This window comes from Trypanosoma equiperdum (genome assembly GCF_001457755.1).
Source record: "Trypanosoma equiperdum strain OVI genome assembly, contig: ctg_373, whole genome shotgun sequence".
Classification (NCBI taxonomy): domain Eukaryota; phylum Euglenozoa; class Kinetoplastea; order Trypanosomatida; family Trypanosomatidae; genus Trypanosoma; species Trypanosoma equiperdum.
Genome location: NW_027124280.1, coordinates 112,709 through 126,069, shown reverse-complemented (window position 1 = coordinate 126,069; position 13,361 = coordinate 112,709). Strand labels below are relative to the sequence as shown.

General features: G+C 49.9%; 6 protein-coding genes across 6 annotated transcripts; all 6 read left to right on the top strand.

Moving 5' to 3' along the window:
* Positions 1-1,422: 1,422 nt before the first annotated feature.
* Positions 1,423-3,123, top strand: TEOVI_000151100 (DNA polymerase delta subunit 2, putative; the record flags this gene model as incomplete). The annotated part of the gene is made up of 1 exon (XM_067224730.1): positions 1,423-3,123. The coding sequence occupies one exon, from the start codon at positions 1,423-1,425 to the stop codon at positions 3,121-3,123; it is 1,701 nt and encodes a 566-aa protein (XP_067080831.1).
* A 756-nt stretch (positions 3,124-3,879) lies between these two features.
* TEOVI_000151000 (Surp module, putative) lies at positions 3,880-5,052 on the top strand (the record flags this gene model as incomplete). Its single annotated transcript, XM_067224729.1, has 1 exon — positions 3,880-5,052. The coding sequence occupies one exon, from the start codon at positions 3,880-3,882 to the stop codon at positions 5,050-5,052; it is 1,173 nt and encodes a 390-aa protein (XP_067080830.1).
* Positions 5,053-5,587: 535 nt separating this feature from the next.
* Positions 5,588-6,430, top strand: TEOVI_000150900 (50S ribosome-binding GTPase/CobQ/CobB/MinD/ParA nucleotide binding domain/Conserved hypothetical ATP binding protein, putative; the record flags this gene model as incomplete). Its single annotated transcript, XM_067224728.1, has 1 exon — positions 5,588-6,430. One exon carries the CDS (start codon positions 5,588-5,590, stop codon positions 6,428-6,430), a length of 843 nt encoding a protein of 280 aa, XP_067080829.1.
* A 548-nt stretch (positions 6,431-6,978) lies between these two features.
* On the top strand, positions 6,979-7,722 carry TEOVI_000150800 (uncharacterized protein; the record flags this gene model as incomplete). Its single annotated transcript, XM_067224727.1, has 1 exon — positions 6,979-7,722. One exon carries the CDS (start codon positions 6,979-6,981, stop codon positions 7,720-7,722), a length of 744 nt encoding a protein of 247 aa, XP_067080828.1.
* Positions 7,723-8,017: 295 nt separating this feature from the next.
* Positions 8,018-9,211, top strand: TEOVI_000150700 (TAP42-like family, putative; the record flags this gene model as incomplete). The annotated part of the gene is made up of 1 exon (XM_067224726.1): positions 8,018-9,211. One exon carries the CDS (start codon positions 8,018-8,020, stop codon positions 9,209-9,211), a length of 1,194 nt encoding a protein of 397 aa, XP_067080827.1.
* Positions 9,212-10,215: 1,004 nt separating this feature from the next.
* On the top strand, positions 10,216-12,711 carry TEOVI_000150600 (uncharacterized protein; the record flags this gene model as incomplete). The annotated part of the gene is made up of 1 exon (XM_067224725.1): positions 10,216-12,711. The coding sequence occupies one exon, from the start codon at positions 10,216-10,218 to the stop codon at positions 12,709-12,711; it is 2,496 nt and encodes an 831-aa protein (XP_067080826.1).
* Between the last annotated feature and the right edge of the window lie 650 nt (positions 12,712-13,361).

Genomic DNA, 13,361 nt, shown 5'->3' with positions numbered 1-13,361 from the left:
AAAAAAAAAAAAAAAGAAGAGGAGAAAAGAAAAGAAAAAAAGAGAAGAGAAAAAGGGAAGGAGGGAGGGAACAGAAAGTAATTATAAATGAAAAGAATGGTAATAAGGAGAAGGTCAATTAACTGTAATGCAGAGAGGAAATGAAGATGCTCGGAAAAGGCACAATTTATCAAAAAAGAAAAAAGAAAAAAGAGCAGATGATAAAGATGGGCAGGCGGGATTTATTAGAGACCAAATGGATCGGGAGGAACAGCACTGAGAGATATACAAAGGGGGGACAAATCAACCTTCATATGAATATGTGCGTGCGTCTGTGTGTATTTCCTTACTTTTATTATTCGAGACATGGAAACGTAAGCGATAGACTCGACCAGGTTTCCAACCCAAGCCAATGCATATGGGCAGTTATATCCCTTTCCGGAGTTTGCGTGTTTAATCATTTGTATACGCGTAGCAGAAGGTTAGAAGAAGGATTGCACATGTGGGATAGATAAGATGGCGGAGATGGGCGCCTCCCATCAGAAGGAGATATGTTACATGGGAGGGGAATGAAGGGTAGTAGGAATGCGGTTCATTTTTTTTTCTGTTTTGTGTGGAGGTACTTGAAGTGTACGCCGTTACATATCTTGGGCGGGAACACCGTATCAAACCCCGCAGCATGTTGAATTATCACTACGGAACGAACCTTGTACCTTCAGTGCGATACTTCTCATGAAAACTAGAGTTGAATGGGAGCCACTTCAGCCACGTTGCCCCACTGAAAATCCGTCACATCACGCGACAGGAAAATGCATGCGAGCGCCGCACCTTCTCCCTTTGTTTCTCTCAACGTTTTGCCCCTATACTCGTCGTTTGCAACGTCATTTCATTTCGTTTCATTTGTCTTTTTTTTTTCTTTTGTTCCCGTTCTGTTTGTGTTGTGGTGTTCTCCACTTCCCTCTGCTTCCATTCTGACTGCCCCGTCGCTGCTACAAGAGGCGCGTTATTGTTGCACGCAGGTGCATATTTTATGTGCCCGAGGAGCAGCGGTAAATGAAGAGGAAGAAGCGCAGCAAGCGTATCACTCAATAATTAGACGACGCTATTGGAGTGGGGGTAAGGGACTATAACGCATTTCAAGTCCACACAGTAATGTCGTACACATTTTTGTATTACGATCATCGAGAAAAAAAAGTGATGAAGGAACACTGTGGGCTTTGAATATAGATGCTAATGACGACCTCCTTCGTGTATTAGTGGGTTCGTCACGCACTAGGGGTTCTTCGTTATGTTTCTGCTTGACATTCGAGCACTAACCATCGTAAGATTGTAGACACACGCTCATCACATCTTACTCTTACTTCATCTTTTATGAGTTACAGTGTTCATTTGTTGTAGGCTCGCAACCAAGAGCAGACATCACCATATTAAAGAGAATTTGCAATGTCTGAGGCTCTGATTGACGAGGAAAATTTCGTTCCACCGACGGCGCGGGTTGGGTTGTCCATAGTACGGACACATCGCCGTTTCCTTTTGCGCCACCGCCACTTTGTTCATCAGTACGCTGCCATGTACAGAGCACGGCTGGAAGCACTGGAGAGGCGTGTTCTCAAGGCGGTAAGTGCCAAAGTCGCTGCTGGAAATGTTGTTGGCACTTTTCCTCAAAGGTCTCGCGTGCTGGAACTTGGCATAGGGGAGCGGGCGCTTTGTGTAGGGGTAGCGTACAAGGAGGCGCGTCTGCTTCCACGCTTCTTGGACGAATACCAGAAAGAGTTGGTGCGCATTGATGCTGGTGAGGAGGAAGACTCGTATGGGGGTTCTGAAGCTGTCTCGTGTTCTGTCCCTCTGCGTGCAAATAGTCGGGGAGTAAACCCTACACCTGGAAATTGTTGTGAAGGTGATGCACGTAATCAGTCTCACTTATTTAACATATGTGGTGAGGATGATGAGGTATTCATGGAGGACGACAGCGGTCGCGTGCGTTTGGAGGGTATCCCCGCCGCGGTTGTTTGCACGGGATTAGTACTGGGCGTGGATGGCACGTTGCTTGAGAACGGGTGTCTTTCTGTGAATTGTTACGCTATAGGAGATTTGCGGGAAGTGTATGTTCCTCGTACATTGCCGACCGTGTCGTCTCCTACGCCCTGCTACGTTGGCTTTGTTTGTGGTCTTGAACTGTGCTCTGCGCAGACACAAACCGATGCAGCAACGAACGGTCGAACAATGATCGAACTTCTTGTGGATTACCTTAGCGGCACCTTGGGAAGCACTGGGAAGGTTGTGCAGCCGTCGTACATATCCCGCTTGGTGATTGGCGGAAACAGCATAGCCCCCACCGAAGAACTTCGGTTAAAGAGGAAAGTGAAGCTTGACCCTTCGGATCATGTGAAACTCAGCGATGACAAGCAAAACAACGGCACGGTGACCTCTGCTTCGCTTATGCGAGAGTTAGACGCGATACTTGCTCGCCTAGCGGACTCCATTGAGGTTGAGTTGATGCCAGGCGATAACGACATGACAAACGCCTTCCATCCACAACAACCTATACACCCACTGTTGCTGCCAGAGGCGGCGCGCCGTTCCTCCATAGGTTTTGTGACGAATCCATATGAATTTGTTGCGTTCCCCAGCGATGATGAGGAAAATCATGTAGAAAGGAGCGGCGCCGATGCGACAGAGGGTGGGACGATATTTTTTGTCTCTTCCGGCAGTAATTTGAATTGTGTCAACCGTGAGACACGATTTGACTCCCGTCTTGATGCTATGTCTTTGATTCTTCAGAGTGGATGCGCCTGCCCCACAGCACCGAACACTGTATTTAGCTACCCCTTCACAGATACCGATCCCTTCGTTTTCCCCAAGGCTCCCCACTGTTTCGTGTGTTGTGATCAGCCGGAGTGGGAAACGCGTTGGGAGCCGCTTGCCACGTTCGACCCAACGCGTGATACCAACGGTTGCGGTATCCTCCTGAACGAAGAGATGGAAGGTCAGTCCCAGGAAATTGAGAGCGATGGGGCTGGTGTGCGACTCGTTTGTGTACCGACTTTCGCTCAGACAGGTAAGCTAGTACTCGTGGATGTTAATTCTCCAACACTAGAAACTACTTATGTTGACTTTGCGTCAGGGCTGCGCAACCCACGTTAATATGCACCTACCAGTAGCATCACGTGAAAAGGCGTGTTGTTGTGTTTGTCCGTGTGAATAAGCCGATGCAGTAAGTGTGGTGGAGGCGGCATCTCATACAGCTCTGTCATATAACACGCAACCACACCCACATTTACTCAGAGGTAACTGCGTCTAATGGAGGGGGCGTAAAGAGGAATTAAGCAACGCTACCGGAAGAAATGGCCATGCAAGTTCTTTTGGTCTGTGCGCTCCTCTACTTAGCTTTCTTCTTAATATTTCGTCCCTTTTTTTTTTTCTCTTCCGTTCATTCTTCTGCTTTTGTGACCGTGTGTGACGCTGCAGATGAGCGTCTGGTCTGCGGGGGAGACCGTAGCACAGCATTGTGTGATTTGGCCGTTTTTATAAACTGGTAATTCAGGGAGTTATGCTCCTGGGTTGCGGCTCGGTGCGGGTTTCCACTTCTTTTCTACCTCATTTGTTTCACAAACTCCTATTCATTTTTCTTTCTGGAAATCGTTTTTTTTTTTTAAAAACAAAACCAATTCACTAAAAATGGACATGATTTACGTACATGAAGCAGAGGGGACACAACATAGGCTACTGTAAGGTGAAGCAATTTTCCTGGGTGTGCGTGTGTGGCAGCTTCGGACCCTTCCTTGCTTGCCTTGACCCAGGAGTTTTTCCTTTCCTTTTTCTGTTCGCCTTTTCGGCTGTGGCCCTCCCTTCCCTCCCTTTACATTTTTTTGTTGTTTCTACTTTACCGTCTCGTAGGCAATGTCTGGTGAGGCCGATTCTACTCCGGGCATTATTGCTCCTGGTCCGGAATTGAGGGCAAAAATTGAGCGGAGTGCCGCCAGTCTCGCGAAGCGGGACAAACGCAAGGCGGATGAGATGATGGCAAAGGTCCTTGCCAGTCAAAGACGTGAGGAATTCCTTTACTTTGAAATGACACACGTGTTTTACCCCTTCTTTTTGCAGAAACTCAACGAGTATCGGGCCCATCCGGAGTTGATTCCAACCGACAAGGACGGGGCGGCCAAGGGGACAGGAGCCCCTGGTACGGAGGGCGCAGTTACCTCTACAACGACTGTCAAGGCTGGCGGTATTGTTCGGCGGGAGGGCGGTACGAGACGCAGTGAGGTGTTGCAACAAGCCGAAGTGGAGGCGCAGCGGTATCTCGAGGATCCGTTCCCCAGTAAATACTCCCTCGATCTTCTTCATGGCACTGTGGACATTCCAACGACTACGTTTAACTACATGACTTGTACAGCACAGTATGTGGCGAAATACGGCGATCGATTTTTACAAGACTTAACAGCCCGACACCGCAACAACGCGGCGTTTAGGTTCCTGAATAGTGAGGATGTGCGACACGAGGTCCTTCTCAAACTCATTGAGTCCTACCGACGCATTTTACACTTTGATTCAGATGAGGTTGAGGACCGATTGGAACGTTACCATTCTGTTCGCTATATAATAGACACGGTGTGCAAAGAAAAGGTAAAGTATGCGCGGGCCGCCATCGCCCGACAGAAAGCTGCATTACTGACGGATGAGGAATTGCGGGAGAAGCTTGAGTGGAATGTGTTTACTGTTGTGCAAAACTTTTCAGCGAGCGACCTAGGCCTTGATGCACCGATGCCTGAGGCAGTGGCAGCTCGCCGGCGCGCACGCTTTGAGGCCCCCAATAATGTAGCGGATCTTCCCGTGTCCGGTGGTGGTGATTCAACAAAGGATGAGCATTTTGGGGCACCTGCAAACGGAACGTTTGTTGGCGAGCAGGACGCATCTAGGGAACCAAAACCCCCCGAGGGGATGATGGCACCCCCTACCTTCAGTCCCACGTTCATAAGTAGCAGCCTCATTCAGCCTGCTGATCAACCTGTCGCGAACAGCAACTGTAGGAAGAGGACACATGATGATGTGGACGGAAATAACTCTGCGTGACGAGTGTGTTGTTGGTGAAAAGGCGAGGCAATTCAAGGAATAGTGGTCGAATTTCCCCGCTGTGATGTGGAATGTTGGAGAGATGTTAACTGTGCTTTGCCTCCGTCAAGAAGGGAGAGTTAAGGGGAGGGATGGTATGTGGAGGTGTGGAGGGGATAGAGCGAAGTAAGTGGATCGGTAGATCATCGGAGCAGAAGGCAGCGGGACCACCAACCGACTGAAGATACGTGTGTGAAACTGCGGCACGTCGCTTGGAAGTGATCGCCACTTGTTGCGTTAATCAGTGTCGTGAGACGATCCACCTCTTTACAATATTGTATTGTGCTTTTGGAGGATAACTGAGGCATTTGTGCGTGTGAAGCGCGAAGTGGTCTCCTGAAACGTTGCGTTTCCGCCTCCGTCGCCTTTTCTCCGCTTTGGTGAGTTTACATTTTTTATCCTTTTCGCATACATATATCCGTCTTTTTTTTTTTGCTATTCATTCTGATTTGCGTTTGGCGTGCTTGATTTGTTGTTAATGATCATGTAGCTAACGATGGGCAAATACGCTGTTGTCGTTATTGGGCCAGCGGGGAGTGGAAAGAGTACGTTATGTTGTACCATAGCCGAGCACTATGCAACAAAGGGTCGCAGCACGCACATCTGCAACTTTGACCCGGCTGCGGAGGAACTGCGCTATAGTCCGTCTATTGACGTGCGTGACCTCATCTCGCTTGAAGATGCAATGGAGGGGAAAGGCCTTGGCCCGAACGGGGGGCTGGTATTTTGTATGGAGTATTTGTTGAGCGCCGGGGAGCAGTGGATTTGTGAGCAGCTGGGGGATCACGCTGAGGACTTTATTATTATTGACATGCCTGGGCAGGTGGAGGTCCTTTCACACGTTCCTGCGGTCCCAAACTTTGTGCGGCTTTTGCAGCGGGTCGGCTACAATGTAGTTGTGCTTTTTTTACTGGACGCATTAGCAGCGACAGTGGACGCGGGGAAGTTCGTGTCAGGTTGTACCTTTGCCCTCTCTAGCATGGTTTGTTTTGACTGTCCATTCATGACAGTCTTAACAAAATGTGATTTGCTCCCACCAGATGTGAAAGAAGGGGATCTGGAGCACTACTGCTACTGCAACTTTGACCACGTAAACTTGAAGCCTTTACAGGGACGGTGGCAAGAGATGGTCCGCACGATGGCCTCTGTTATACATGATTTTAATTTAGTTTCTTTTCGGCCAATGGATATTACTGACACCGCGTACGTATCGAACATTTGTCAGCAGATGGATGAGGTACTGCAGGTAGTGGATGAGGCTGAGGTAAACGACAGAGACCTTCCAGGTCCTCCGGGTGAAGGTGATGGAGACATCCCCGGTGAGGATGTGATGTGGTAACTTAAAAAAAATCTAGCAGAAGGTTGGTCGGATGTTGTGTAGCGGTGCCTCCCTGTTCCTTTTTGCATTATTTTTCAATGCATCTCCCCTTCCCACATCACTACGATGTTACCCTTCTGCCCGCTACTGTTCGTGTCCCACCCACCAACTTATGCGTATGCACTTAAATATTCCAGAGGAGTTTAATAGGACGATTGTGTGCGTGCATGACGGGGCCCGAAGGAGGGGGGACAAAGGAGAATGAGGAAGTGGAAAAGGGGGTTCTCAGTATCTTTTCCCTCTTTTTTCCCTCTCCTTTATGATGACTTGCTAGCTCGTCTACAAGGGTAGGGATTTCCATGGTCTCTTGAATTCATTCTCTTCATGTAGCAGAAGTTTTAGGTGACCCTGTCAGTGGAAGAAGGAGAGGGTGGAGGGGAAACTGGCTGCGTTGAACTACCGGGTTAGTTGATCTCTTGTGGCATCCCTCGTAGTTGTGTGTGTTTGTTGCAGGTGCCGAACGAAGCGGCAACTATATATTACCTAAGGTAGTATCCGAGAAAGTAAGGATGTTTGCCCCATTCTTTCGTTCATTGAAATCCAATGCAATAGCGCAAAGAGGGTTGTTTGTCGCCAAAACTTCGCTTCGACAATACCGGTGCCGGTTGTTTTGCTCACCTTCTGCTGTGTTGCTGTGCAGTTTCAGTAGAGATATGCCTCTTTCCATTTCACAGTTGCGAACACGACTACGGAGTCAGCTGCAGGACGGGTGCCCACGGATGCAGTCCATCGACACCGAAGGTCAATTAACGCTCACACTTGCGAGAAGCCGTCGACCAGCAGAGCAGGAGGAGGCGCTGGAGCGAGCAGAGTCCCTATGGCGTGAACTAGAGGATTCCGCCTCGCCACTTCCGTTGACGTCCATCACGGGACTGCGTGTGTCACTTTGCACATCCATGCGCCGGTGTGCACTTGTTGCGCGAAAGCAAGAACTGGCGGAGTCATGGACCCGACGTTTTGCCAACCTACGGAACCTACAACCAATGGACTTCACTACTGGGGCTAATGTTGCTGCAGGGCGTGTTCGGGGTTGGCAACACGGACGGCCTGCTGAGGAAACGGATCAAGAGGAGATGAGTGGTGGGGTGGTTGATGATGACGGGGCGGGTGCAGAAGGTGCAGGCAGGAAGTCTGGAAATAAAGAAACTCCACTGCAGAAGTATCGCCAGGAAGTTATGATGGACCACCCCATGATGCAACTGGCGTTTAAGCGAGGAGTACACACCCCTGGGCCGCGTTACACAGGGGATTAACTCATCGTGCGTTAGTGGTGTGTTTATGTCCTCTGACACGGGTTACATTGTGAGGTGTGGATGGATCAAACACATAGTTTGAAAGCATTGTAACTGGTCGCTTTGACCTGCTTCTCCTTTTTTCTTCCGATTAACCGGCAAACCGCGCTTGTGCCCATGGTTTCGGTCATATAATGAACTAAGCGTTGGTTGGGGTATATTGATATCATTCACTTTTATCATTTTTCCCCCCTTGTCAAGTTACTTGGATTCGTGTCTACGCTACCATCAAGGGAATAGCAGTGTGAGGAATACAATGTCTACCGATGGCAGTGAAGTCATTGACGATAACAAAACTGTAAGGAGTCTCTTTAACGGACTAGCACAGAGGTACAAGGACACCGTTTTGAAGAGTGAGACGTCCATCGAACAAGATGAGAATTCACGCTCTCTTATTCCACATTTGGAGAAGCTATGGTATATGATGGGTGCGATGGGTGTTGTTTCCCCTAACGAACAGTTGGATGATATTTCTACGAACGCGTTGGAATTGTTATGGACTCCTTACATCATTGCAGATCTCTACCAGCGCCTACAGGGACCTATGCCCACTCCAGCACCGGTCACTCCAGGCGAAACAAATGAAGTTGCTGGAGCTGCGGGAATGACACGTGAGGAGGCCCTTTCTCGTTCGCATCACTGGTATGATGTTTTCTTCCGTTGGGCACAGGACTGCGAGTTGGTGGACGAACGGACGCTGGACACATATCGCACGTTTCGTGCGGACAATCGCACACAACGCGTGGAGCTCTCCCGGAAGCGCCGTGAGCTGGAGGTGGTACTACTCCAATATGAGGATAAGGTAGAGTACTTACAAGCAAAAAGAAAACGTATGAAGGAGCTGATGGCGGAAGACGGTGACGAAATATCTGAAAGTAACGGGGATGAGGAGGAAGCACTCCGGGGTCGCGCTCTCGCACGGTTGCGTTGGTCTGTTTACGAGGCTTGCCATCACCTGCAGTTGTCAGCGCGCGAGTTGGAAATGCTCACGGCATTGTCACCAGAGAGGCGGCAAGAAATAGCAAACAACCACCAGCGTACGTTGGATGCTGTGCGTCGGGGAGAGTTATCACTTGGTCGGCACACGTACACTATCCTACCAGGTGGTCTCGTCGCACCGGGAGGACCGTTTCCTGTGGACCGCATTAACAGTACCGTTATGAGCGCGATAGCAAGCCAGGAGAGTTTCCGTCAGAAAGTCGTGGAAGAGTTGATGATAAACAGGAATAATCCAACTATGACGTTGGCAGAGTTCGCCGACGCGGAGATGGCAGATGTGCAGCGTCGCATGGAGGCAAACGCAGATGCGCAGCGGCTCCAACAAGAAGAGGATGAGTTACTTGGGCCTGAAGGAGTTGAGGAGCGTCAACGGAAGCGGGACTCGGCTCTAGCTGATTGGAAGGATGATCACCCCCCAATTGGCCAAACTGCAAGAGGAAACTACGCATGAGCCGGCAATTACTCTGGCTTGCATGACAGACGCTTCCTAAGGGACCGAGCGGCGCCTACAATTATGTGTAGCGACGACCTGCCCAAGTGGTTGTTAGGTAATCACTGTTTTCGTAGCCGTTTTTTTTTTCGTGAAGGTAAAACGTGCTTCAAAAAGTACTAGTTTTAGATGCATCACTGGTCTTTTGAAACTGCCGCTTGTCGCTGCCTGGCCAGTGCCACTCCTTTTATTGCATGGTCTGCAGGGTGTTTTTGACGGTTACATACACGTTCCGGATGGACCACATGTTATGCTGGCGTGCTTCCCCTATCGAATCGTGGAGGTGAGGGGCTCTCGCGTCATTCTGTACAGCTTCTTCGCCGGTTGAGGGTCCATTCGTTTACCAACTCCCACGCAATTGTACGTCGCTATATATTATGGAAGTTCTTCGATGTTGTGGCGTGGTGTGTTGTGTTGTGTTATCCTTTCCCGCAGGTATGTTATTAGTGGTGAACCCAACTCTTTGTAGCTAACCGCATGACACGTTTGAGGCCTCAACCCTTCGCATATCGCTTAATGGTGTTTTTCTCTCTAATCTTTTTTCCTTTCTTGACGTGAACTGTTGCGGTTAGTTGGATCCGTGTGTATTACCTTGCTCTCTTTTTGTTGAGTTGTATGAATGTGGTTGCGTGGGCCGTACCTTTGGGGTCTCTGCGTTAACTTTCCAACGGATTTTCTGCACGAATAAACCTTTCTTTCCTTTTCCTCTTATATTATCTCTTTTCCCACCGCCGACGTATGTGTCAAGTGTGGGTACACTTCGGTGGAGCCTAACAGGTAATTTTTAGTCCGTGGCACTGGGTCACCACCTGTGCCCAGCTCCTCGGGCTCGTGTTGAGGGGTGGCGGTTGCTTCGTCATACCAGTGCGTTAAAAAGGGCGCTTTTGTGCAGCAGGTTCAAAAACTATAGTAGCAACTAATTGCCGATAACTTCTGCTGGAGTAAAAGTCGCTCTCGGTTTGTCGATGCCGGGCTACCCCACGGGATTGTTACTGGGCTGTCGAATGTCTTCGCGGCCTCGTGTATCATGGCTTTCGCCCGCGCTCGCTTCCCACCAACAACTTGATGCAGGGATCGCTGCACGACACCAGGTGGACCGTAAAAGTATTAAAAAGTCCAAACGCCCCTTCGAAAACTATTTTCGGTCGGAATACCGCTGCTCTCCATCACCCAGTAGGTTCACTCTGCGCCCAGGTGGCCGGGTTTCATCGTACGACGCAGTGAAACTCATGACTGATCCTAGGCGCAACTGGTCACCCTTTTGGGGCCGCGTTGTGGGTAACGTGCGGACACAAAAGAAGCGACAGGATGTGTTGCAACCTGCACCTCAGCAGTTCGGCGAGGACAGCCTTGACCAAACAATACAACGTTTCCTAGAGCTTCGCTTTCAATGGGATCGTGGGGATGACATCCTTGCTCCGAGTTTGGTTCCGCCTAGTTTGTATAGTTTGACTGAGCACTGTCTTCCGTACGCGTGTGATGAGCAACAACAGCAGCAGACGGTTAGCGACTGCGTAGAGTTAGACGGGGGTGGCGCACACTCATCTGCATTCCGTGCGCGGGGAAGGCGGAAGTGCTTGTTAGTACCCAGAGGAAATTTAGGTTCAAGTGGTGTTGAAACTATCCCTTCTATTGTTCTCGATGCAGCAAGAGGTCCTCTTGTGTCATCGCCGACGGAACTTTCGTTGAACCTGCGTTGGAAGGCAACGAACCGTGAGGCCACCAGTGTAAGTGAGGTATTGCGTTTGCAGCAGTGTGTAGGGCATGTGCCTGTCATGGGTATGACGGCACGATCATTGCTACTTTTGCTGAAAGCTCATGCCACCGCTGAGGTCGAGAATCCCCCACTGGCCGTTGCTCTCGCTATAGCAGCTGCGGAACACTACCACGAATACACCCCTACTGAGTGTTTGGAGCTTCTGCGGTGCCTACGTAGGGTTGCCTTTGTGAAGGGGTTGACGCAGCTGTCGCACTCACAGGTTAATGTTGTTTCTTTGTACCGTGACTCGAGACACTCCCAGATGTTTTTCGCAGGGTATATAGGAGACGCAGCCCCTTTTTTGGTAGAACGTGTATGGTCTCGCCTTCCCGAGCATGCTCAACGGCTCTGTCGGCGACGACTCTTCCTCGACTTTATAGATCTACTAGCACTAGCGGTAGAAATGAATGGCTGGAGGTTCCCGTGTAATTTACCGAACCCCGCCAGCTCCGCAACTTATGCATCCAAGTATCTCTTCTTGCGCTATACACTGCAGTTGGATGAAGCCATGATGACAGAGTATGTGAGGTGCGTTGCAGACGCAACATTTTCCGCACCGCAGACCGAACTATATACAAATGTTGGCGGACAACAGCAAAACTCGAGGCAACTGATTGCCAGTCGCTGTGATCCAGATGACAGCGAAACCTTATTCACTCCACTTATTACATGGCTGTGTGTGTCTTTTTTGGCTCGTGTTACTGCAGAGGCCGTCGGGGATGTACTGCGGCACACTGAGATATCTCTCAAGCAACACATGAAACTTGCCAAAGATTATCAATCGGCGGCAGCGCGCGGGAAGTCGAAACTACAGCGACTAAAGGCTGAGAGGGACCTGCAGCAGTTCCTTGACAGCATTGCGCTCGTGAGGCCACGACATCATGTATACCAGTGCATTGGGCGTCGACACCCGAGGAAGATGCGCCTCCGTGTCATTCCGCTTGAAGCCTTTCCTGCAATATCGCGACACACAGGGCTTCCCTTTGGATCGGCGTCGCGACACGCGCACCTGTCCGCAGAGAGGCGGTGTGGAAGTTTTGAACATGACGATTGGACGTTCGAAGCTGTTGTAGCTCGTTCAGCTCTCGCACGGAAGCACATCGAGCGCGCTAAGGATGCGCTGGACTGGGCCGCAATGATGCTGACAAATTGTGCAGTAATTGCCAGACACATTCCGACCCCGGCCAAACGGCTAGAAGCTTGTGGTCCCAAGCATACGTTTGTATTCCCTGCCGCATCTCATCTACCGTCAAGCATTGATGCAGCAAGTAATCGTCTCGCTTGGTGCGAGGCGCTGGTGCGGTCCCGTGTGCAAGAGGACATAGACTCGCTTTTCCTCCACATACCCTGGTGCGAACTGGAGGAGCAGCTGCAGCCATTTTTAGATTCCGAGGGGAAAGCTAACGGTATTGAAAGTAAGGAAGGAACCCAACGTGCTGGTAAGGTCACAACAGCAGGGGATGATGGGACCAGCTTGTTGGATGCATATTTTCCTTTTGACTTTCTGGACAATTCCGGCGGGACTGGTGACTGCAGGCAGGTGCCGCCCATCGAATATGATGACGCAGAGCACACAAAGCACCCGAAGACGGCGCAGCAAGATCAGAATTCTCTAGAGGCGCTCCAGGTTAGTATCGAAAAGTTTCAAGTTACCGTGGCGGAGTTGATCCGCGCACAGGAGGATTACTTTCTGATTCTTTAACTTGGTCGTGTGTGTGCGATTAGAATGCTGAAGAAGGCAGAGATTGATTGAATTTTATAGGAGGTTGTGGCCGCACAAGGGATATTACGGCGCAGCGGGGCGCGGCGCTCGATTCCCATTCGTTTCTAGTATACTGTTCCACTGCAGCAGTGAGATTTGACCATGCCTCAGTTCGTCCTTCCGCGTGACTCACTTTTCTATGTGCGTCTCGTCCCAGTGGGTTCGCTCCTTCTGTGCTCCACATGTGTATGCACACACCTGTGACTGACATTGGATGCTCAAAGAAGTGCTCGTAGATGTTGAGGGATTGCAAGTTTTCTCCTTCCCAACGACTGGAAACCATGAACCGCCCCCAAATCGTTCGGTGCAGGTTGTGCCTACTTTCATAGACTGACCAAATATTTCACATTTCTGATCTCGCACCGTTTATTCAATGTGCTTATAAATATATACGTGCATTCACAAAGTTATCCGTTGCCAAGTGTTGTCTGACTCTGATGGCGCCTTTGTGACTCCTTCACCCGTAAGCATTGCCATTAGCGGCTACTGGGGGACTGCTTAGAGTTCATACCGGTTCTATACGGCTGTCGTATATATGTGTGTACCCATTCATACTTCTTGTTTAACGTCCGCCCATACCTTTTCTTTAT